The 25236-nt window shown below is 34.0% G+C and overlaps 2 protein-coding genes and 1 long non-coding RNA gene across 3 annotated transcripts; 2 read left to right on the forward strand and 1 right to left on the reverse strand.

Annotated features, from left to right (window-relative positions):
* The first annotated feature begins 220 nt into the window (after positions 1-220).
* Positions 221-4828, forward strand: LOC133190185 (uncharacterized). Its single transcript, XM_061325673.1, has 10 exons — positions 221-294; positions 399-495; positions 604-686; positions 1098-1220; positions 1321-1371; positions 2444-2541; positions 2914-3053; positions 3150-3262; positions 3356-3507; positions 4559-4828. Exons 1-10 carry the CDS (start codon positions 239-241, stop codon positions 4750-4752), a joined length of 1107 nt encoding a protein of 368 aa, XP_061181657.1. The 5' UTR covers positions 221-238; the 3' UTR covers positions 4753-4828.
* An 8085-nt stretch (positions 4829-12913) lies between these two features.
* On the reverse strand, positions 12914-14116 carry LOC133190613 (uncharacterized). The gene is made up of 4 exons (XM_061326303.1): positions 14097-14116; positions 13487-13616; positions 13232-13395; positions 12914-13040 (listed from the first exon to the last, which is right to left on the reverse strand). The coding sequence occupies exons 1-4, from the start codon at positions 14114-14116 to the stop codon at positions 12914-12916; spliced, it is 441 nt and encodes a 146-aa protein (XP_061182287.1).
* A 5558-nt stretch (positions 14117-19674) lies between these two features.
* On the forward strand, positions 19675-22939 carry LOC133190763 (uncharacterized). The gene is made up of 4 exons (XR_009721609.1): positions 19675-19851; positions 20412-20526; positions 21025-21165; positions 22692-22939. It is a non-coding gene; the product is annotated as an uncharacterized LOC133190763 (long non-coding RNA).
* The last annotated feature ends 2297 nt before the right edge of the window (positions 22940-25236 follow it).

The following is a 25236-nucleotide window of genomic DNA, read 5'->3' on the forward strand; positions in this document are numbered from 1 at the left end:
TTTAAGAGGACATGAATTCTTCAAAACCCAAGGCTAAAGAAGAATAAAGAAGAATGGACTCTTCTGTCGGTGTGTAATATATTATTCAGTACTTTTTGAGCCTTTTTCATGTTTTTGTAAAACATTGTTATTTATCTCTTCATAAAGAAATATGAATAATATTTTCTTTTCTGTTTGCTAAAACATTAATTTACTTTTTCACCTAGACGCTTTGCTTGTAAAATATGCTCAGAAGAATATGACGTATTCTGAAATTTCTCGTATTTTGAAAAAGGAGCACTCAATTACGCTTAGGTAATTATATCTTTAATCTTTCAATACATTTATTGAAATGGTGTTTCTTCGGGTGTTTAAAAAATGCATATCATAAGTTATAGTTTTCATAACATTCTTTATAGCTCCAACGCTATATGCAAACGCCTCATTCGCTTAAACTATCCTCGAAGAAGAGGACAGACAAACTGTACTGACGCAGATTTAAGAGCACATATTCAGGTAAATTAGAGACTTGAATCTTCTGAGTACCAGGTAGATGTATGCACATATTTCTTAAAATGCAGTTTATGTTCTTAGAACACATATGTCACACATTTCCTATTTCAGGAACTTCTGACAACTGTACCTAATACAGTCGGATACAGATACATGACAGACATTCTCAAACATAAGGGTATTCCAGTTAGAAGGTATACATGTACATGTATACTGGTTCCTTATGCTCCGTTCACAAGGAGAATTTAATTTGCAGTAGATTAAGTAAAATAAATGTTAATTAAACTACCTTTATCAGACCACCGATATGTAGCATGTAACTTAATTCTGCCGATACGCACACGTCAAAATTTAATTCAAATTAGCCTCGCGTAGCGTTAACACGGAGAAAATGCGAAGTAATTTATTAAGGTGCAGTAAACTAATTCGAATTACTGGTAAATTAATTCGCATGACAATCTCCGTGTGAACGCGGTTCAAATTCAATATGCAGTAACTTATGTTTAATTCGAATTCTCCCTGTGAGCAGGTCATTAAATACATACATGTTATACACATGTGTTTGATCTATAGTCATATACATTTTCTTAGACATTTTTTTTCAGGGATAAAGTCATGCAAATATTAAGAGATCTGGATCCTGTTGGTGTTCGTTTTCGTAGACGTCGCCGTATTATGAGGAAAGTTTACTACTCGTGTGGACCTAACTTTATTTGGCATGTGGACGGGTAGGATATGTACATTCAATTTTACACTCAATTAATTGAATATCGTTTCATGTATTCTTTTCCTTAAATTTGCCGTAATATATTCTCTTTTTTATTTTAGATACGACAAGCTAAAACCGTATGGATTCCCAATACATGGATGTATAGATGGGTGAGCTGTTTTTATGTAATCATGTAAATTTTATGCACACACAACGCAAAGAAAGAGCATCTTCGGATATCTACAAGTGACGTATAAAATAAAATATAAATAATCATGCACTGATTACCGACATGTACGTAGCTTATTGTAGCAAAGAACAGTAATTTAAAATTAAAGAGAATGTGAACTAAAAATATATAATTATATGTATGTGTATTATCATAAGTACTGCTTTTTAAAGGTTTAATTTACTAGGGATGTGATATTGATCTTTATCATATACTGAGTAGTAAATACACCGATTCTGCACTGTGCGATACGGGTGACGTCACAATACCCCTTATCAAGGACCGGTCCGAAAATCCATATCACGTATCGGACCGGCGGGCAAAAATTCATATCAAACCGGAAGTAACGTTTGTTTAAAGTTTAAAAGTCAATTAACTTGATTTTATTTAAATACACATGTAAAAGAATTCTTTACTAATATCTGTGGACTTAATTTGTTTTCAAAGACCTAAAATTTGCTTTATTAAATTTTAAAGAAAAAAGTTCACCCTCGGACCCCATATCAGCCCTCGGGCCTTCGGCCCTCGGGCTGTTATGGGGACACTCGGGCTGATATGACATATGATATGGATTTTAGTATGTAATATTCCCTATGTATCAGCCCGTAGATCCATATCAGCCCTGCAGGGCTGTTACGGCTATTGTGACGTCAGGTATATCGTATATGCAATGAGCCTGTTTATTATACCTCATTATAATTATTTTTTACAACGCATTATCTGATTGGTTCTAGATTATCACATGACAGGGACATAAAACTTCATATTTCCCTGTCGTCGGCATTCACCTAGTGCATTTTCCCGCAATAGTTATCGTTCGTTGAACGAAAACTACTGAGAGTAGTAGACAAATCTGGTTCATGGCACAAAATTGCTGACTGTTTTTTGTGTCCATGGGATTCAGTATCTTCACATTAAAATTGAAAGTGATTTTGAGAGAAGTGCCGAATTTGAAAGTTTATGTTTGCTTGTTCGGTATAATAAACAATTTATTGCATGCATACTTCCCACAGTTATTCTAGGAAGATATTGTGGCTTGTAGTTGGGCCATCCAATAACAACCCAGCGATTGTTGGTCAACATTTCCTGAATTGTGTGAGAAGATTGCAAGGTAAAATTTCTGTTGGTGGACAAGAGATAATTGAGGAATTGACAATGCGGGAGGGGGGGGGGGGAGGTCCAGGAATTAGGGTAAGCTGGGATGTGTGAAAATGGGTTTGGAGCCGCCTTAAGGCCCCAGCAGACCTGTCTCCCCGGTAGCTATTAATATTCTATGTACTCTCACACAACTAATATTAAAAGCATTTTGTTTTTAGATTTAAACAATACATGTACAATGCGATCTTTGTGCATAATTATGTGATAAATTTTACGATTCCAAGATTGCAGAAAAATGCATACAATACATACGGTAGTAATTTAATTTGGATTCTGTCCCTTGTAATTCTAGTTGGTAAAATAGCGTACGTATACTTTTAATTAGGTTGTCCTACTATTCTTCAAAGTGATCCAGGCACAGAAAATATAATAATGGGAGCTTTGCAATGTCTCTTTCGACATGAAGGAAAAGATATGTTCACTGGTATTGACAGTTATAGGGTCGTTCGGTCCCTTTTCAATCAGGTAAGATACATGTATTGACAAACTCTCTATCACCCCCCTTTCTCCCCCTCTCTCTGTTTTTCTCTGTCGGAGTCATTTAATCTTTTGTTTCAACAGAGGATAGAATGTTGGTGGAGCATGATGCGAAGACATCAAATGGAATGGTGGATACATTTTTTTAAGGACCTAGAAGTTTTTGGTGCCTTTCAAAGGGGGAATCTGCATCACATGTAGGTTATTGTTCACTTTTTAGATCCCAACATACATTTATGTGTTTGTTTTTAAATACAAAATAGATTTTATGTGAAGGTCTTTCATTGTAGATATGCAATACGGTTTTCATTCATGCCACTTTTACAACATGAATTGAACAACTTAGTGGAACAGTGGAACAACCATTCTATTTCATACAATAGGCATGCAGCTTGCCCCCATGGGAAACCAACAGTACTTTATTTGCTACCTGAAGAGAAAGGTATAAAAATTTCAGAAATTTCAGAAATCTGATTTTGCTTTATGTAGGTTATGCTTAAAATTTCACTCGAAAGCTTACAATTTAGCTACATTTAACATGCCAAGAAAAGGTACGCATTCTAGTTTTAGAGCGAACTCAATAAAAGCGGAATTAGCGTTAATCGGTGATTTTTCCCCAGGGAGATGTGTGCGAGGCAATTAATGTCAGCAGTTTTGAGGGAAGGATCTTAAGTTTTACTGGTTTGAAATTAAAGCTAGAATACTTATTATTTAGAAGCCTTTGCACCTTTTTTTCCCGTTTTTTTTTTTTTTTTTTTTTTTTTTGTTTTGTTTTTTGTTTTTTGTTTTTTTTGAGGGGGGGGGGTGCGATTTTCCATGCAAATCATATGCGGTTAAAAAAGTAAAAAAAGAAGAAAAAGAAAGTGAAATAAATTGTAGTGAACTAATTAATTGTTTGGTAAAAATTAGACGCCTTTCAAATTTTTCAGTGTTTATATATCAAAATATTTTTTTCCTATTATAAATTAAGATCGGGCACGATGAACTTGGTTGTTGTGGAAGTATCGCGCCTTATTAAGGTATCATACCGGTAATTGACCAATGAAAATGAACTTAGTCAATTGTAGTTCCATACCTATAAAATTATTATTTTTTCCTTTTGAATTTTTTTTTTATTTCCTTCCAGTCTATTTTTACAATTTTGGTACCTATGTCTAGTGCATTTTACATATTTTGTAAATAAATAAAGGTTTTTGACAGGAACTATTTTTTTCAGGGCATAGGAGGCTACTTCCTGGGGTAGAAGTTTATTTTTCTTTTACTAAGAAAACGGAAAACTTAGGATCCACCCCCTCAAATCTGCTGCCGTTAATTGTCTCGCCAGCGTTAGGGGAATATGGGTGATTTGCATCAATTACACTTTTATTGACTCCATCGCTGTGGAAAAATGGACGGGATTTCTTGGCATGTTTACATTATATAGACTTCTTTACACCTTAACTATTGTTGTTCAATTTGGAAGGATGTCTCATAATTTATTTTTCTTTTTTCAGGATTCCTTAACTGTCTTCAGTCAGTGAATGAAGAAGATATAGAGTTTGCAGGCACACAGTGCAAAGTTCCATCCAGAAGTGGATCACATGACTTTGATGAACAAGCCTCTTTGATTTTTATTCAAAGAGGTTGGCATGATGCATCTAATTGGAGAGAGGCACTAGCACAGTATTTTGTTCTACGTGATTACTGATTACATGTACCTTACAAGTGACGATACTACAACATGTATGAACGGCTTTGTAAGCATTCAATGTATTATTGAAAGATAGCTAGGAACAACCTATTTTTGTGTTTCTTGATTATCTCCCTATGTAAGGGAGCTTGGTCCTTCATTTTTACAATTTTAAGTCACCTTTAACCAAGGATGCTTTGTACCAAGTTTGATTAAAATTGGCCCAGTGGTTCCTGATAAGAAGTTGGAAAATGTGAAAAAGTTTACAGACGGACGGACAACGGGTGATCAGAAAATCTCACTTGAGCTTTCAGTTACAAATTCACTGGGACAATGTTAAACTGTTTGATTTGTGGAGATTATTACTTCTAAATCTAAATATTAAATGTTACGGCCGAATATAAAAATTCTGGTCCAGTCTAGACAAAATAATAATTTACTAACTGAAGAACTATTTTGTTAAAGAATGTTTGACAATGTATGACTTGAGGAAAATTGAATTTTTATATTCAGGTGAGCTAATGATAAACATGATTATATTTACAGTGCATTCTATGATTTTATTTATAGTTTGAAGATGTGGTTTAATATAAATTCTAATTAAATTCCACTCCTCGGTTAACATTAAATTGACCAACTGTAAAATTCGTTTCAATAAAAATATTATCCCCAACTCTCTATCTTGAGCGATATTTCCCATTGATCCCCCACTTCTTTGAACTGGTGACAATTACTTCTGTCTAGCAAATTGTCTTTTAATTTAATCTGATGTGACTTCCCAACAGGACACAATTGGTTGCGGGGTTGTATTACACCACTACATTATCGGGGCGTATGTCCACTGGATTTGTCACATAAAAATATATGTAGTATTCAAAGGATATCATGTTTATTTTCACAACGGAAGAGAGATTTTTGTGTTTATTAAAGTAATAGTAAAAGTTCTCAAACCGTATTTTATTCCAAAACTAAAAAATGAGTTCATGCTCATCTTTGTGCCTTCTGTTCTTCCAAAACAAATACAGCTATACTGTTAGTCGTGTTTAACCTTACTTTAATCAAGTTTAATTATTTACATTTGCAAATATTTTTCTTAGATGAACCTATTGAAGAGAAAATATGTTCAATTCTGTATGAACTTATTAGGGGGTCAGAGGTCATGGCGTGACCGAATCACACAGCGAGACGATATCTTGTCTACATATTTCTGTCACAGTGACACTGTTTCGGAACTTCTGAGCCGTTAAAGCGATGAAAAAGATAAAATTATTGAAACATATATATTTTTTTTCGTTCAACAAATGATCATTATATCTTTCTTCGGTGTGAAGAATGTTTAAATTAGCCTAAAATCACGCTTACCTTTTTAACCCGAAATTCCTTTGAAGGTATGTAAACTGAAGACGATACCACCGCTTTTGACTTCATATATAAAGAACTCATACAATAATAGTAAGATTATTCTCAGTAGCGATCATTGTTTTTTTCATTACGAACAGTTATTTCCTGAACTGGACGGCTTAACATCCATGTAAATATTCAAATGTTGGAGCGAGGCGAACTCTCAAGACCAAACAGCTTCTAGGTCATTGCGCGTCACAACATAGCAATACGGCGGGCCGTTTGTGTAATAAATGCAGTTCTACTCAGAACATTCGTCTCAAATGTAAATAAAAGTAATAAACAACAATGTTAAAAAGTTCACTGGGAAATGAACTTGGTTGGTACGTGATCAAATCTTCTGAGAAGCCCTTCGGGCTTCACAGGATTTGATCACGTGACCAACCAAGTTCATTTCCCAGAGAACTTTTTAACATTGTTGTTTATTTCTTAATTACCTTTGACCTCGAAGATCATATAAACAGTTGTATTTACATGTACAACGCTGTATAAACTGACTGGCTGTCGAAAGCACAATAAGCATGCAAGTCATCTGTAATTAGGTGTTATGAGTAATACAAGTAAAGAAATCAGTTTCTGTACAAAACGTAGAATGTGAGGAACAATCAATTTCACAGTTCAAATACACATGATGCGCCAATGAAATCGTATACTACAAAACAGGTCTACACACAGGAATTAAGAAAAAATGTTTTAAAAACATCCACAGGGGCTTGCTCCCCATGTGGGAAATACTCGGAATGCAATGACAGTAAAACGGTGTTACTATGCAAGTCTCTTGTTAAGTATTCAAAATCTGTTCTACGTATGTCCGAAGTGAGCATTCAAGAAGGCATCGTCGGAAACCCACGGTCGGTCTCGCTTCTCTTACTTAGAGGTAAGAGAAGCGAGACCGACCGTGGGTTTCCGACGATGTCAAGAAGGCCAGATCCAGAAAATCCGGATTAAGCGCGGCGGTGCCAGAGGGCAGTATAATGCGGTTGATACAAGTCTGGGCCGTTGGAAATGGCCCAGCATCATCAACGAAGGTTAGGGATGGTGTAATGGCAAATCCCAGTGGAGGAATATTTTCAACACAGGTGATAAAATTCAGGACATTTCCTAGTGAAATGTTGTCTCCTCTTCTTCCAGCTGAAAATATTTTTATAAATGGGTTTTTAAAGGGCATCTTTAATTATCATGTCAACTAAATGCAGGCACTAAATTCTCATGTTTCTGTGTTACTAAAATAATCAAGCAGTTTGCAACAGGTGTCTGTTTATGACTAAGTTGTGCATGCGCACATGTGTGATTTTGGGTTGCTAAATCGTCTGACGTGAGTGCTTATGTTTCTGTAAGTATTATATAAAGGACAATACATGTATTTTATAAATTTTAAGTATATACATATTAGTATATAAATTTGGTATTTTTCTTTGCGCGTGAGGAAGGGTAAGGGTTTATGAGAGGTGTGTGTGTTTCTCACCTACCGTAAACATCCCTGAGGTATTTAACAAATTCGTTGTACGTTTTCTCCTCTTTAGCTCGGCGAGACGATCCCTCACATGAGAAATTTACTGTCAACAGGTGTAACAATTTGTTGACGGTCAGTGTTGTTGTTGCTGTCGGATGGAAGAGAAATCTAACTGTGCCTGTTCCCTGCATTAACTGAAAGAATTAATCAGTTACTTGTATGTATTATTTATCAAAGACAGCATTTACCTACACTACGCAGTTCAAAACACATATTTGGGAACATGTAACGTTTTCATAAACCTATATGGTGCACCAGCGGCAGATGGCCACAAACCTCAGAGTCGAATAATATTACTGTATCCTTGTAAGCAATGATAAATACATGCAAAAATTACAACATCTAAATCGTTCGTTAGCCCCCCCCCCCCCCCCTACACCGTTAATTAAAATGATTTTTATAAACGATTATTCAATAATAATGAATAAATAAATATTACTGAAATATGCCGATGAATTATAATTTTGAAATTACTAAAAAGCACTTTATGGGACAAAATTAGGATTGCATTAAAGTACTTACTGTGAAGAAGAACCAAACATAGTGAAACGTGTTATTCGAGTTCAGGCAAAAGTTGCAACAAATCTAGGTCTTAAAAATTACATGTACTATGTGTGCCGCTTTCTCAGAAAAAAATGCATATAAACACCATGGATTGGCATAATAAAACATTTGATAAGATATGGGTAGCACGTAGACTTAGTCTGACACATTGGACAAACGGCGCATTTGGCGCACGCTGATTTGATTAATGAAGTCCCATCTATGCTTAACTTGTATTCAAAAATATAGACAGACAATGTTTGAGTTATTTTACCTTCTCTCAAATACCAAAATATCAAATTTTGTATTTCTTTCTAGTAGTTTGAAATTAAATTATTAACATTTTATATAAGAGACAAGATGGTTCTACATATGAAATGTGTACCGATATTCGTTGTTGGGCGCATATATATATATATATATATATATATATATATATATATATATATATATATATATATATATATATATATATGGGTCATTCTCAAATTTTGTCCAGATTCCATCAACAGAATTTAGAGAAAATAAATTCTGAGAACTAAATATTTTAAAGTTTTATGTTAGTAATGAAACATCAGAGGTGCGTAAATAATGTTGAAACACTAAGAATTCTATCAACGTTTATTATAAAATCTATTATAAGTACATGCATTCAACAATAAATGTCCATGGTGTTACTTACTTAGAAGTCGCAATAAAATAATAATTTACAAAAATTTAAGGTTTCTAGAATCATAATCTAAACATCCTAATAAAAAATATTCTATCAAAACAAATTGAGGGTTCTTAAGAGAGAAATTTCAGATGACAAAAAGCTGAAAGTTGTTAAAATTATAAAATTTGATTATTCTAACAAATATACCTTAAGCATATGTCATTTTACCTCAGCATGAACTACTGGCTTGCGGATATACTTTGTATTAGAAGACAACAGGATTGTGTAGCAAGTTTTGATAAAATTGTGGAAAGATTTAGAGTATAAATTTAGGAAAAATGGTTTAGTAACACCAAGGATATTTTCATAACACAAAGGACATAAAAGTAACACAAAAGACATTTTGTTCAAACCTTAAGAAGAAATAATAAATTTGTTCCCCTTCCCCCGCAAAAAGCACAACAATGGCATTATCTTATAGATGTTAATGAAAGTATATTGTTTTAAGAAAAATATTTCTTGGGATTTCATTTCTTTTTACATTTGGAGTCTGACAAGTAACACCAATGATTAAAAAGTAACAACATAGACATACTTGTCTAATTATAAAGATACGTGAACATCAACAAAATATAAAAATAAGTTATGCATGAATAATGAAGGATTACTATCATAGGACCTAGAATCACTGATCAGTACATGTACAAGTATTTGTATATCCAAAAAGAAGTTGTAACACCAAAGACAAAAGATAACACAAAGGACATCTCATTTTGTTTGTTGTTTTACATACAGCCTCCTTCCACACTGGGCTATCTATTTGATACTTTCTTCCTACAGGATGTGGAGGACGAATTATAACCAAAACATCACCTATGTTGTACTAATATTCATCTTTTACAGTTTTTGGTCGTATTTAGTTTTTTATTTTCATTACTGCTTTGATCACACATGTATGTATTCTGAAGTTCAGATGTCTCTGTGTTTCAGCATTTTTATCTAAGTTTCTTTTCCGGGGTCTCAGTTTTTCAGTATTTTTATTCGAATTTTTCTCCATTCTGGAACTCTGGTTGCTCTGGTTTCTCTTAATATGAACTCTTTTGTCCACTAAAACCCTGACTATCTGCCTTTCCTATTCATAAATTAATATTATTTGATTTTATGTTATAGGTGTTGATCAGCTGTATGTATACTCACCAGAATAAAAAGAATATACCTTTGCCCAATGCCTATTTGTTGTTTGATATAAATTTCAAGATATGCTGGGTTCAAAAGATAGAGATCCATATAAAGTACTGCCTCTACTGTAATGTCCACTCTTACTTCAGCTGCTCTAACTTCATTTCCAAAAGCTTTAATATACTTCTGTAGTGCAAGGTTTACAAACAATTTTCAACCTTTATGGGGAAAATTAATCAGACAAATCTGCATGAAGAGTATTTTTTCATCTACATTCAAACATAAATTCATGATTGGTGACTGATGCATTGTTCCTCGGAAAGATAATCTTTTGATATCGCTTTTGATATAGTGAAGAAAAATCCGAAACTATTTCATTGTCGGACATACACATTCCAAAAAAGTCAAATTTTCTATATCTGACGTTACTTTGAAGGTTCCTTGGATCTAGATTTCACTTGTCTGGCCCTCTTTTTTTACAACTTTTGAAATGTTTCGTCCTTCCAATATTTTCATCGAGAGAACATGACATAGAATCAACAGGCTTCAGAGTAAAAACATGTCATCTGTCATAAAATCGTGGTTTCTTACTTCACATTCCCTTGTGTTCTTAACCTTCCCTGGAGTTACCACTTTAATCATATCATTTTTAAGGCCTTCATTATTTTAATGTAACTTAAATTGTACCATCTCTCCACAATTATTTTCTTTTATACATTGAACACAATTACGACTTCATATGTGATATTTTTATTTCATTTTTCTGTCTTAAATGCTTGCCGTGTCCCTTGAGTAACTGAATTTGTCTATAATGTTACCACAGCTAAGTATTACAAGGTTAAAAGGGCGTAAAGATGTATTTCATAAGACATTTTGATATTTCATTTTACTCGAAATAAATAAAGACTCTCTACTCTACTGCTGAAACAAGTGTAAATACAAGAGTATATTTATAATGTAAATGTTTCATCATTTTGACGTCCATGGAGTTACCAAATTTGTCCTTTGTGTTACTTGTATCGATTACTGAATTAATTTGTAGCATGTATGAAACATTATATGTAAAACATATGATCAGATGATACAAATATTATTGATATATTATTTTTGATAAACTTTACACATTATATTTTATTTTCAAAATGTAAATTTCAAAGTTAGTTTAAATAAGTCATTGGTGTTACCCAATTTTGTCCCGTGCATTACCAAGACTGCACAATAATCGAATTGTCAAATTGTAAAAAGCAATTAGGAAATAATTTGGTATTTAAGTCAATTACACTACAAGTCAGTATTTAAAAATAGGAGGGAGATAAAACAGATGAATCGAAATTGCATTCTTTTTAATTAAATTCTGTATAGATTGTCCATAGAGTAATTAAAAACGTCCTTGGAGTAACTTTTCCTACAGTAACAAAATGGACAGTAACGCCAGGGAATTACTACATCAAAAGTTACAAGTATAAAAGCTATAGCTGACTTAAAAAGGTAGAGCACAGCTCCTACATCATGTGTATTTCACTACAAAGTCACTCAATGCATCACAAACATTATAGATTAATTTATCCTCACATTATTTAAGTAACTCCAAGGACTTAAAAATAAATTACTCTTTCAATCAAACTCAACTGAAACTAGATATTGTGTCTACGGGGTGAAACACACGTATTTTGTGTCTTTTTATATTTTGGCGGGTTGAAGATGTTTAGAAGGCAGCTGATGCTGAAGAGTTCCTTCAGGAAAAATGACTGTTACAGATAACTTTTATGTCTTGGTTACTCCAAGGACACGGCGAAAATCACAAAGTTTTTTTTAACGTTTATTGTTTAAAAAATTATATTCTTACTTTTTTCAGTCACCTTTTAGCATGTTTTTAAACAATGTTAAGTATTTACAATACATTAAAGGTATTTTATACTCCCAAATTATATTTACTGTCTCAATAAGGAGGGTTGAAAATACACCCTCGGCGAAATCACAAGCAATTTTCTTTAATTTAACTCATGTTGAAGGATTTTTTTCAGTGTTTATATCAATTTTTAATCCTACTTATATTTGTCCTCCCAATTTTAGACCATTATTAAGTTCATGAGCACAAAAAAGTTGTTATTTTATTAAAATATTTATCAGAAAACTTGTTTCACTGAAATCTGGACATTTTTTGAGAATGACCCATATACAAGATGCAAGTACATATAGAATTAAATACGCAACTCACTTGAAATAGCCCAGTCCTTCTTAAACCCTTGATGAATTGTTTTTTTTTTCAGTCGTTTCACTTGCGTTGAGGAGGGAATGAAGATATGGCGCGAGCGGGCCACCCTGAATGGCACTTAAACCTACAATGCATATCACGTAACATCATGTTACCACACAAAATGTAAAAATATCAAGAATTTGTGTAAAAGATTAAGAAATGAGATGAAATTAAGAAACCCCTACCCAAGAGGAGTCCAGCGTAAAAGAAATGCTGGCGTGCCAGCCTTTCATCACATGGAACGAAATTTATCTCTTCATCCAACATTCTCTCTTTTATTTCCCGGACAACAATGGTGAAGAACTCCCGCCTGGGCTCTCCAAAATCTTCTGCCTGCTCGCCATGAAATGTAACTTTCAGTGGGAAGCGTATATTCTCGGCTGCACTTAGTTCTACGAAAGCATCTTCCAATATTGCCAGCCGGCTTATGAATATGCTCGTAGTATTTCCCTCAATCATTACGGATTCATCCGTGACATCGAGCTCTCTGCCTTGGATGAAGATTTTTTGATAATACTTCAAAATCTCAATGGGTTCTGAAGTCTGTACCCTTCTGAAAATGAATGAAATGAAACTAAACAACTTTCAACACAATAATACTTATTCAATACATTTAAAAGTTTGATTTTACTCACTGTAATGTTTTTTCCGCTAGTGCTGACGCTACTGTACATTCGTCACTCTCTGCTGTCGCGGGAATTGGCTGATTCAGCGTTTCCTCATCAGATACAGGTACATCCATTCTATCACCACCCAGACTAAAAAAAATCTTTTTAAATATTTATCATGTTATGCACATGTAAAATTACTGTATCTGTTTATAATTTTTTTAACATTACCTTAGGACATAACTTAGAACAGAAAACACGAGCCCCATGATCTGTGTTAAGTATCGAAATGAATGGGAATGTTTTAATTGTTAGACCCCTATTTTATTTAGGTGATATACCGTCTGTGTAAAGGTTCCACGTCCACTTCAATTTGGTGACCTTCACTATTTTCTGGCATCAAATCCATTAATCTCTCTGCACCTTCAAATTGTTTCCCATTTTCTCTTGATTTTAGTTTTATAGGCTTCAAATTTAATTTACCCTCCGCAAAGTTGACAAGATGCTGACAATACAGAACACGATGCATTAAATTTATGTATACATGCATATGTTCATAGATGGATGAGTTAAAATGAATAAAACAATACACTTACTTCAATAGAAGAATTATTTGGAAAATTCTCGGAGAAAGTTTCTCCTCGGAAGTAAAAAACCACTTCGACTGTCAGTTGTAAAGTGTCATTACCCTGGCTGCTGACAGGGGTGGAACTAACAGGAGTGGAACTATAAAGAGTGGGTAACTTGAGTCTGTCACCACTACATAGGGTTGGTTCATACGGTAATCATCGAAATACACCTATATATACACTATCTTCTATGACCATGAGATTGTGTGAAATATCAAAATTGTTGACAGGTTAAATGAATATCACTACAGGAGTGAAGTTCACACTTACCTTTACGACACAGATAAAGTCTGAGCCGATCAAATCGTTTGTGGGGATCTATACTGTTCCTATACCCCAGCAGTGAAAAGTCTTCTTGTGACCCAGGTAATTTGTCAACCAAGGTTCCGTCTGGATACACAAGAACGAAATTGTTGGGGCTTTTATGTTTTTCCCTAAATGTGCGATTCTGTGCTACAAACTTCTCGAATGCAGCATCCCTTATTTCTTTTGAAACATTGCTGGTTTTAGGAAATGGGCCAACTGACACTAACCCGCCACACCCCGAGAGGCTTAAGGATGTGATTTTAAGAAATACTCCGTTTTTGAAATGGCCATTACCAACATAAACCTGAAAGAAAGAAAGTTGTATATCTGCAGTCTATTAAAGAGGGAAATATTTACATAATTAATACATGAATTTATGTCATGAAATCTGTTGTTATCTGGTTAATTACAAACCGTAGTGAATCCATTTTGTTCTTTTTTTTTTCTTTGAATTTTTCTCAGATCCTAGCGGGTTTTGTTCTGGTGTACTTTTCGCTGCTATTTGCTTTCTGTATGACTCGAATATACCAAATCGTGAGTTTTGACCTAAAATGTAAAACGATTAAATGCCTGAATTATTTATACTGTTTTCAAAGTTATAATTCCATCGACGTGGTAAAAAAAAATGAAATGCAATGTTGAAAATGCCGATCTTCACTTTTTCTTAACAAAACTACATTTTATACATTTTTTAAATATCATTTTCCGTTTGTGATGTGTTCAAAATTCCTTTACGTATTTTGTATATTTTTTTCACAAATCGGCATGCGCACCGGGTAAATGAATTGGCGAACACTTCATTTATAATATGCCTCACGTGCTACTCACAATTACATATTTTTACTCCACTAGAATTATTTCCACTGCAATGAAAATGAAAACATTGTCCAATGCTATTTTTATCTCAATAAAGTTAATTTTACTCCAGTAAAAATCATTTACTCCTCTACAGAAGTAAATATACTTTGGGGTATGTGTAAAACGAGAAACAATGGAATGAAATTCAGCATTAAAAAATGTCAACAAAGGGGGCAGCTTGTGCTCGTGACTTCATTTTGTTAGACGGCAGATGCAAAATGGAATGAAAACATCTAACATAGGTCGGATTTATCAGCGACCCGCACAACTATCTCACACAGAAAAACTCTATAATTTAAATAGAATTTACAGATACGTTTACCTGAAAGAAATGCTTACTCAATTTCTTGCTTATAATAATAATAAATTTATCATCAAAAGATATCTTCATTGATAAACTAATTGAATGTAAATATTTCCACTGGGATACTATATAACGGTCCAAATTTCTATGTTAGATCTCTGTCAAAAAAGAACCAACTATTACAGCTTTTTACTACTGTATCATAATGTCGAAAACAATCTGTGAATTAGTAATTCTGGTAATATTACAAATGAAATGTAATGTCAATGTCATAATAGCTTTCCCTTTCTCTCTCTCTCTCTCTCTCTCTCTCTCTCTCTCTCTATATATATATATATATAGTGTGTGTGTGTGTCAGATCACTGATAAATCTGACCTAAGTTAGATGTTTTAATTTCACTCAGCATCTTTTGTCTATAACAAAATTAAATCAAGGCAAAATCTGCCCCGTGGCTGACATTTTCAGGTCACTGGTTATTTATTTTTTTTTTTTTTTATCGATTCTTGTTTCTAGTTTCGTGTGTTACAGTTCTAACTCACAAATTATTTTACTCCAATTAAAGTATTATTACTAATTACTAAAGTAAAATATAATTTTAGTCATATCTACTCACAATTACAAATTTTCACTTTAAGATTCTTATTCTGTCTATATATTTGAAACAAAAGATAATTCAGAGAAATATTGCGTCGCTATCATTACCTTTTTTAGAGACGTGCCAGTATTTTGGTAATTTGCGTTTCATTTTCGGAGTTTCTGCATCAACTTATTCTTAGTATTTATTTTAATTCGAATTAAACTCTCTGTTTAAATAGAGCATTTATTAATTGTACCTTAGATAGTGTTTCATTTTTACTGCAGTAAACAGTTTTTGGTGGACAAATATAATTGTGAGTAAGCATGGTCAACGTACCAAACATGCACGTGCGCATATTCAATATATACAAATACTCACCGGTTACAAGGTTTACAACAAGATAAATACGACCAGGAACTTGCCAGCCTCCATCTGGCTCAACAAAAACGTTTTCTCTACAGAGTATATGATGTTGTCGATCATCGTCTTCATTTTGATATCGCAAGGATGATGCATTGGGAAAAGCACTACCTATAAAATTCATAATTTTGATAAGATTTTCTTTAAAATTAAACTAATCATATCTAAAAAGATATCAAACAAGAGGCCCATGGGCCACATCGCTCACCTGAGTAACTTTGGCCATGCTGTTCTTTACCAGATTTCCCCCCTTTTAATATACCTATTGTGGCCCCGCCCTACCCCCGGGGGTCATGATTTGAACAGTTTATAATCTACACTACCCCAGGATGCTTCCATATAGTTTCAGCTTTTCTGGCCCAGTGGTTCTTGAGAAGAAGATTTTTAAGATTTTTCCTATATATTTCAATGTAAAACTTGGATTCCCTACTGTGGTCCCGCCCTACCCCCGGGGGTCATGATTTGAACAATTTATAATCTACACTACCCCAGGATGCTTCCATATAGTTTCAGCTTTTCTGGCCCAGTGGTTCTTGAGAAGAAGATTTTTTAAGATTTTTCCTATATATTTCAATGTAAAACTTGGATTCCCTATTGTGGCCCCGCCCTACCCCCGGGGGTCATGATTTGAACAATTTATAATCTACACTACTCCAGGATGCTTCAATATAAGTTTCAGTATTTCTGGCCCAGTGGTTCTTGAGAAGAAGATTTTTTAAGATTTTTCCTTTATATTTCATGTAAAACTTGGATTCCCTATTGTGGCCCCGCCCTACCCCCGGGGTCATGATTTGAACAATTTATAATCTACACTACCCCAGGATGCTTCAACATAAGTTTCAGCTTTTCTGGCCCATTGGTTCTTGAGAAGAAGATTTTTAAAGATTTTTCTTATATATTTCAATGTAAAACTTGGATTCCCTATTGTGGCCCCGCCCTACCCCCGGGGGTCATGATTTGAACAGCTTATAATCTACACTACCCCAGGATGCTTCCATATAGTTTCAGCTTTTCTGGCCCAGTGGTTCTTGAGAAGAAGATTTTTAAAGATTTTTCCTATATATTTCAATGTAAAACTTGGATTCCCTATTGTGGCCCCGCCCTACCCCGGGGGGTCATGATTTGAACAATTTAGAATCTACACTACTCCAGGATGCTTCCATATAAGTTTCAGTATTTTTGGCCCAGTGGTTCTTGAGAAGAAGATTTTTAAAGATTTTTCCTTTATATTTCAATGTAAAACTTGGATTCCCTATTGTGGCCCCGCCCTACCCCCGGGGGTCATGATTTGAACAATTTAGATTCTACACTACCCCAGGATGCTTCAATATAAGTTTCAGCTTTTCTGGAACATTGGTTCTCGAGAAGAAGATTTTAAAAGATTTTTCCTATATATTTCAATGTAAAACTTGGATTCCCTATTGTGGCCCCGCCCTACCCCGGGGGGTCATGATTTGAACAATTTATAATCTACACTACCCCAGGATGCTTCCATATAAGTTTCAGCTTTTCTGGCCCAGTGGTTCTTGAGAAGAAGATTTTTTAAGATTTTTCCTTTATATTTCAATGTAAAACTTGGATTCCCTATTGTGGCCCCGCCCTACCCCCGGGGGTCATGATTTGAACAATTTATAATCTACACTACCCCAGGATGCTTCCATATAAGTTTCAGCTTTTCTGGCCCAGTGGTTCTTGAGAAGAAGATTTTTAAAGATTTTTCTTATGTATTTCAATGTAAAACTTGGATTCCCTATTGTGGCCCCGCCCTACCCCCGGGGGTCATGATTTTAACAATTTAGATTCTACACTATCCCAGGATGCTTCCACATAAGTTTCAGCTTTTCTGGCCCAGTGGTTCTTGAGAAGAAGATTTTTTAATGACCCCACCCTATTTTTGTCTTTTCTTGATTATCTCCCCTTGTAAGGGGACTTGGCCCTTTATTTTAACAATTTACACTCCCCTTCACCCAAGGATACTTTGTACCAAGTTTGGTTAAAATTGGCCCAGTGGTTCTTGAGAAGAAGTTTAAAATGTGAAAAGTTTACAGACGGACGGACAGACGGACAGACGGACGGACGACGGACAACGGGTGATCAGAAAAGCTCACTTGAGCTTTCAGCTCAGGTGAGCTAAAAACAATACACGGTAAACATACGCAAATCATGGAGCGTCAGAGAACTGTCACAAGGTACAGGAAAATATATAACAGTGCCAGCTTCATCATCTAAGTTTCGAATTGGTATATGTGACCTGCAGTATGATAAATACTCCAGGGTAATATACAATATTAAACAATAGCTTAATTCTTTAAAAAAATATTTTTAAAAAACATATTGGCATCAGATTAATTTTTATAGATTTAAATTTTTCTTTAATCAATGACGAATAGTTTCTTTGAAGACTTGTTTCAATTTGTACATTCCGATGTAAACAATATTTTCGTATTTTTGTTATTTAGAATTTCACATAATATTTAACTCGATATTTTTACTTACATTTGGAATGATTCCTTCGTTCAGCATCTATCAGGATTGTGTGGGAATTGCGCTTGGAAAGTTTACGGCTTGGAATTGCACATGATTTCAATTATCTTATCAAAGTTCAAAATCAACATAAATATGTCAATCAGAAGGTTCTTTGTTAGAAAGTGTCATTTTCGTCAATTTGACAATTTCTCTGCACAAAAAGCAACAAAGGTTTCTGTGCATTTTGTACATAGTAGAATTTGTCAATTTGTACATGTACATTTACCAACAAAGGTTTTTGTGTATTATGTCTGTGCTAAATTGTTCAATTTTACATGTACACAAGGCAGTAAGTTAAGTTGTGATGTGGCGGCCGTTATCGGCCATCGTATGTATCCAACATGGACGGTACGTAACATATTATAAGGAAAGAGGTGATGGAGTAATTGTTCCCCAAGGATCAAGACCAACAGAAACAATAGCAGATCTTTGTGAAGTACAGATCTATGGTGAATAGATTAATCTTTATATTTGTCAATGTAGAATCATTGATCTGAACGTCAATCAAGAAATGAACTATTTTGTTTTCTTGTAAATGTAAGCAAACCACTGTATGACTTAAATTTCTCTTCACATGACATAAGGTTATAATGAACCTGGGGTATATGGAGAAAAGTGCAACATACCATGTCCAGTCAACTGTCAGGAAGGGAATTGTCATATAGTGACCGGAAGTTGTCTAGGTTGTATTGATGGATGGGAAGGACACCGTTGTAGCCAGTATACAAAAGTCCGAAGTACATTTGATAAAATATACATCCTTATATATTAATATATATATTATATATATATATATTTATTTAATATGAGGTCACATAAGATAAAAGCTCCTTTCTAGTTATAGTACAACAATAATAAATTGCAACATTTTCTTTTAAATCAGGAAAATTAAACAATACAAATGACGAGCACCGTAAAATCCATTCAAAACCAATTTGAAAACTAAAGTATCATTAAAGGAAAGTTAATCTAGATCTGTCTTAGACTATATCATTCTTGAAGTGAAATAAGCGTCTTGCAAAGTCTTCACATGTACGTAACTTCATGGTCTTAATTTTAGCAACCATTTTTCAAACCATTAATTTTTCAATATCCATTATTTGTAAATGATACAGCGAATAACATTTCAAAATGTTGTATTTGGGTTTTTTTTTCAGATATAAGTTGTCATAGACCTTATGTAAGTGAAATGTTAAATATAACAAATTTCAAAGAAGAGTACCGTTACGATGAGGAGATACACTTTCATTGCGAGTCCGGCTTCCGCCTTCGCGGAATCACCAGTGCCGTGTGCGGCGATACCAACAGATTTAATATTACAGTACTTCCTACTTGCGTAGGTATGAGTGTTTGTTATTCATGTGATAATTTTACAAGTTATTCTTTATAAATGTAAATGGTCTACAATGAATGTTATTCAACACTGTATGGAAAACAAAATGATTGAAACCATAGGGGCTTGTCTTCCGAATTGTTAAATGTAAATAAATTAATAAAATTTTAAACTACTTTAAATACACTTAAAAGTTGTTAAAATAAAGATTCTGACACTTTCTGTCAAGAAAAATCACGTTTAAAACAGACGCACCACACTTATATACATAAAACTAGACGCACCACACCTGTGTACATAAATTTTTATGTATATAAGTGTGGTGCGTCAGTTTTAACAACTTTTAAGTTTATTTAAAGTAGATTCAAACTTTTATTAATTTATTTTTCATTTAACAATCCGGAAAACAGGCCCCTATTTTGAATACTACAAAATTAATTATTATAATCGTGATCATAGATGTAGTAACGTTACATAGATTAAAACAAGTTGTTGTTGTTGTTGTTGTTGTTTTGTTTTTGTTTGTTTTTTTTTTTTTTTTTTTTTTTTTTTTTTTTACACTTTTAGAAGACACAGCTGCACCTAGACTTTGTTCTGTATCCAGTGCCACGATTGGAGTGTTTGTAGGAAGCAGCTTCGCTTTCGTGCTCATTCTTTTTATTTTAATAACATTCCTTAAAAGGTATTAAAACACAATTGCCATTCCCTTATTTTAAAAAAATATTTGTTTTCAATCGTGTATGATTTTTTTTCTATATGATTTATTTTTTAGAGAACTCACCAATATACACATCTCGATTACAAACTTATTTAGCTCCATACCTGTTTTATAATAAATCCGCAGGCACGTGGTATCCAAACATAATCTTTTATTATAGAAAATGTTCATTGAAAGACTGGACCCCCGCCCCCTCTTTTTGTTGTATTATAATTAAATCACGTTAATATGGCAAAGTATTAATAAAATTTTGTTGTGAAAGGAAGTTGAAATCTCCCCCTTCCTCTATGATATAGGATTTTCGAGTTTGGACATCCCCCCCCCCTTTTATTTTCATTGTCAAAGTTTTTTTCAGGTAATTTGTTAATTTTTCCTGGCTGCGTAGCCCTTAAAAACAAAACTAAACTGCAAGTACGTATTTAAATTTTACATTTAAATAAGTATCTTGTGTTGTCTCTGCAGGAGAAAATCCCCTACAAAAGAAACCAATTACGAAAAGACAAATATACCTGTTCTAGAACAACATCATTACACAGACATAAACCCACAAAGGGAATCAACACAGGAAAACAAACCATATAGTAACATGAATTTTTGACATAAGTAAGTAAGTAATTTGCATATTTTATAATTATAACACTATTTTTTCTGTAATGCACAATTTTTGCCCTAAAAAGAGACAAACAAATTTTAAGGTCAATTTTATGTACAATAAAAGGAAAATCAATTACATGATCTAACTTTAAAGCGGAAAGAAAATTAACTGTATGCATATAACGATATATACAATGTAGTTTGAAGGATTTTCTTCAAATATCTGGAAATGAAAGGGGTATTTACAATTCACAATGTAATATACTTTTATAAAAATTATGAAAAAGGAAACAATTCACATGATGACATGAATATAAAGAAACAAGATGTGTTTGTGAAACACTGATATCCCCTTATGACAGCTTGTGGCGAAGGTTAAAGTTTCTCAAATGCAAGTCAAAATCCAGGCCAAAAGATAAAAAATGTTGGTACCCAAAGAAAGGTCTTGTCTCGAGGAATATACCTGTGAAATTTGAAACCCTAGCTGCAACTGTTCAAAAGTTATGGCAAAGGTTAAAGTTTTTTGAAAGTAAGTAAAACGTCAAGGTCAAAGTTGTTGGTATCCAAAGGAAGGTCTTGTCACAAGGATAACATATGTGAAGTAAGAAAGCCCTAGCACCAACGGTTCAAAAGTTATGGCCAAGGTTAAAGTTTTTCGAAAGTAGGTCAAACTTCTTTGTCAAGGTCAAAGGGTCAAAGTGGTTGGTATTCAAAGGAAGGTGATGTCACAAGGATTACATATGTCAAGTATAGGGGCCCTAGCATCAACCATTCAAAAGTTATGGCCAAGGTTAAAGTTTTACAAAAATAGGTCAAACTCCTAGGTCAAGGTCAAAAGGTCAAAGTGGTTGGTATCCAAAAAAAGGTCTTGTCACAAGGATTACATGTGTGAAGTATGAAAGCCCTAGCTCCAACCATTCAAAAGTTACATGTATGGCCAAGGTTAAAATTTTTCAAAAGTAGGTCAAACTCTAAGGTCAAGTCAAAGGGGTTGATATCCAGAGGAAGGTCTTGTCACAAGGAATACACATGTGAAGTTTGAAACCCCAAGCACCAACTGTTCAAAAGTTATGGCCAAGGTTATAGTTTTTTCAAAAGTAGGTCAAACTCCTAGGTCAAGGTCAAAAGGTCAAAGTTGTTGGTATCCAAAGGAAGGCCTTGTCACAAAGAATACACTTGTGAAGTTTGAAACCCCAAGCACCAACTGTTCAGAAGTTATGGCCAAGGTTAAAGTCTCATAAAATTTTGCAAAAGTGGGTCAAACTCCAAGGTCAAAAGGTCAAATATGATGGTACCCAAAGAAAGGTCTTGTCACAAGAAATACACATGTGAAATATGAAAGTCATAGCTCCAACCAATCAAAAGTTATGGGCAAGGTTAAATATGACAACAGACAGACAAACAGATAAACAGACAAACAGACAGACAGGACAAAAACAATATACCCCCGGGATATTTCGATCCGGGGCATAAAAAACATATATATGTATGATCATTGTGTTATCAATGATTTTATGTTATTATAATTGGGGAAGGTTAGAGAACGAAGTTATCTGGTTGACGATTCTATTCCATCGTTAAGATAAAAGTGGTTCGCCAGCACTACTCGGAGAAGGATATATCAATAAATTTGGTTTGAACTTAGGAATAATATACAGTTTGGCTCGTGTTCTGAGACGAGTAAGGACACGTGCCTTCTTGATATGAACATTAATGTCGTTTTATATAACATGTATAATTAATGAGACATTTTATGAAATTAAAATTTTGTGTCATCAATGTCTTCATTGATTAAATTCATTTTTGTATATTAAACAATGTTTGAAAAGTAGATTATCTGATTGTCTCTGATTCTGTCATATTTTTATTATATATTTTTATATATATATTATCCTTAGAATTTCATTGCTATAAACTGTTTTCTTGTATCTTTAAAATCTTATTAAAATTCATAATGAAACGAGGGATTTAGATACTGTACTTGAAACTGTAGAACTTTGCCCTTAAAACAATAGTACTGACAACAGACGTTTAATTTGAAGTTTCTTATCTTCGTTTTCAAATTTCCAAGTTCCAAAATAAAATTTGAATAAAATCACACAATTTGCAAATTTTGAGTATTAAGATATTCTCGTATTTACTATTACTAAGACACTGATCAATTCCCTGTCGAGCTCTTTGTAGCTCATAACTGAGGTTAAACGTTTTTAAATAAAAATGGAGAATATTTGTTCACTTGATAGTACGCAAACTAAGTTAAATTGAAGAATTTTTGCTTTTTTTTTTTTTACTAACAATTAAAGTCCTTATTAGAGCGCTCGCTCCGTGATCGGAAGGTCTGTGTTTAAATCACGCCGCGACTGATCTACGTCGATAAAAAATAGGTAGCGACTGTTCCGTCGCTAAGTGCTCGGCTCTTTGAAGTGAAAGCTGCGGATCCTTCAGATGAGACCTTAGAAACTGAGGCCCCATGTCACGGCAGGCGTTGGCACGTTAAAGAACCCTCACTTCTCAATGGCCCTGAGTGCCGAGTAAATTTAAGGTCTTTTGAAGCCTTTCAAAGAGCAATTACAGGGGTGTCTTTTTTGGCATCTTAGTAAATAAGTCCCCTTTTCCAGCAGTCTGATTAAACCCTTAAAACCAGCCCCCTTCTCCTTTCACTCTAGTGAAAAGAAAAGGGGCTGGTTTTAATAAGACTGCTTTTCCAGTCAAGTGAACGTGGCGTGTACTTCTATCAGATCCTAGAAATAAAATATGAGTGGACAAAATATGTAATCTAGATGTCTGCCTTGTTTCTACTGGAATAATGTGTGGTTCCGCTGTCCTATTCTCCTTTCCGATTCCCTATTTAAGTGGGGACACCGTTTTCCATTTTTATGATTTCTCCTGCTTGTTGAATGTACATTGGATTTGCAGGTACTGGACAGTTGAGTCTCTTATATATGTCATCTACCTGTTTCTTTTCTTTATTTAAAATCGATAGTCCTTCTTGTCATTTACTAGTCTCTCACTCTCAATTTTCTTTATATCCCAGAAAACCTTCAGTGACTTCAATGAGATCTTTCTTGAGTTTTACTTCCTCTTTTTGTTCAGTCTCTTTGATTAGTCATTTTGTACATTCTTTGGCTTCAGTATTCAAAATCTTCTTAGCTGGTATTCTTGCCCATGCCTGTGCACTCCCCCTGGGCCTTATGCTTTACTGGAACTGAACATATTCCTTTTCTCCCCTTTATCTGAGTGCATTAAGCGATTGAAGGGCAATATGAAAACCGTCGATCCTTCTGTCTTCCATAATTCAGAAGTGAAAATGAATTAGATAGTTTACACGATCATTTTGTGCTGGCCCCAGCTTACAAAGCAGGTAACAACACGGTCTATGTTTGTAAGCTCATTATTTTAATTGTATTTTAGAGGAACTAGGATTTAATTATGCGAGTGGTAATCCAACTTACACCTATAGCTCCGTTTCTAAGGAGAAAATTCTTCAAAATAATATGTCAGTTTTAAATATTTTTTAATATTCCCAACAATTACAATGAATTTGAACTACCATGCCTATACTGGATCCCTAAACTTCAAAAAAAATCCTTACAGACAAAGATATATAGCAGGTTCCAGTAAATGTCCTACCAAGCCTCCTTCTTTACTCCTCACTAAAATATTAACAGCAGTGAAGGAGAAACTTCAGGAGTACTGTACAATAATACGATATATTCAATAAGTGCTGTAAATCAGATGTTGATACTTAAAAACTCCAAGGAACTTTTAGAAAATCTGATTTCTCAAAATTTTACCAAAATCAATAACATCAAAACGTACGACTTTTTAACACTTTATAAAACCATTCCTCATGATAAATTAAAGTCCAGGCTTTTTGACATCATAGACAGCTGCTTTTTCAATAAAAATGGAACTCGTAAATTTACTTTCATTGTCATTGGTCATTTGCAAAATTATTTTGTTTTAAAAACATTATGATTGGTACACACAAGTACTCTGAAAAAGATGCTTGAGTTTCTGATTGACAATATCTATGTAGTTTTTTGGAGATCAAGTCTTCGAATAATCTGTCGGAATTTC

This window comes from Saccostrea echinata, unplaced genomic scaffold (assembly GCF_033153115.1).
Source record: "Saccostrea echinata isolate AGI-Se365-2 ecotype Australia unplaced genomic scaffold, CSIRO_AGI_Sech_v1 ptg000022l, whole genome shotgun sequence".
NCBI lineage: Eukaryota > Metazoa > Mollusca > Bivalvia > Ostreida > Ostreidae > Saccostrea > Saccostrea echinata.

Coding starts and splice junctions, on each gene's coding strand:
- LOC133190185 (XM_061325673.1), top strand. CDS start 239: ATGACGTATTCTGAAATTTCTCGTATTTTGAAAAAGGAGCACTCAATT. Junction 3,263..3,355: donor AGGGGGAATCTGCATCACAT/GTAGGTTATTGT, acceptor CTTTCATTGTAG/ATATGCAATACGGTTTTCAT. Junction 3,508..4,558: donor TTTGCTACCTGAAGAGAAAG/GTATAAAAATTT, acceptor TTCTTTTTTCAG/GATTCCTTAACTGTCTTCAG.
- LOC133190613 (XM_061326303.1), bottom strand. CDS start 14,116: ATGGCCATTTCAAAAACGGA. Junction 13,617..14,096: donor ATGGCCATTTCAAAAACGGA/GTATTTCTTAAA, acceptor CACTCTTTATAG/TTCCACTCCTGTTAGTTCCA. Junction 13,041..13,231: donor GTGGAACCTTTACACAGACG/GTATATCACCTA, acceptor GATTTTTTTTAG/TCTGGGTGGTGATAGAATGG.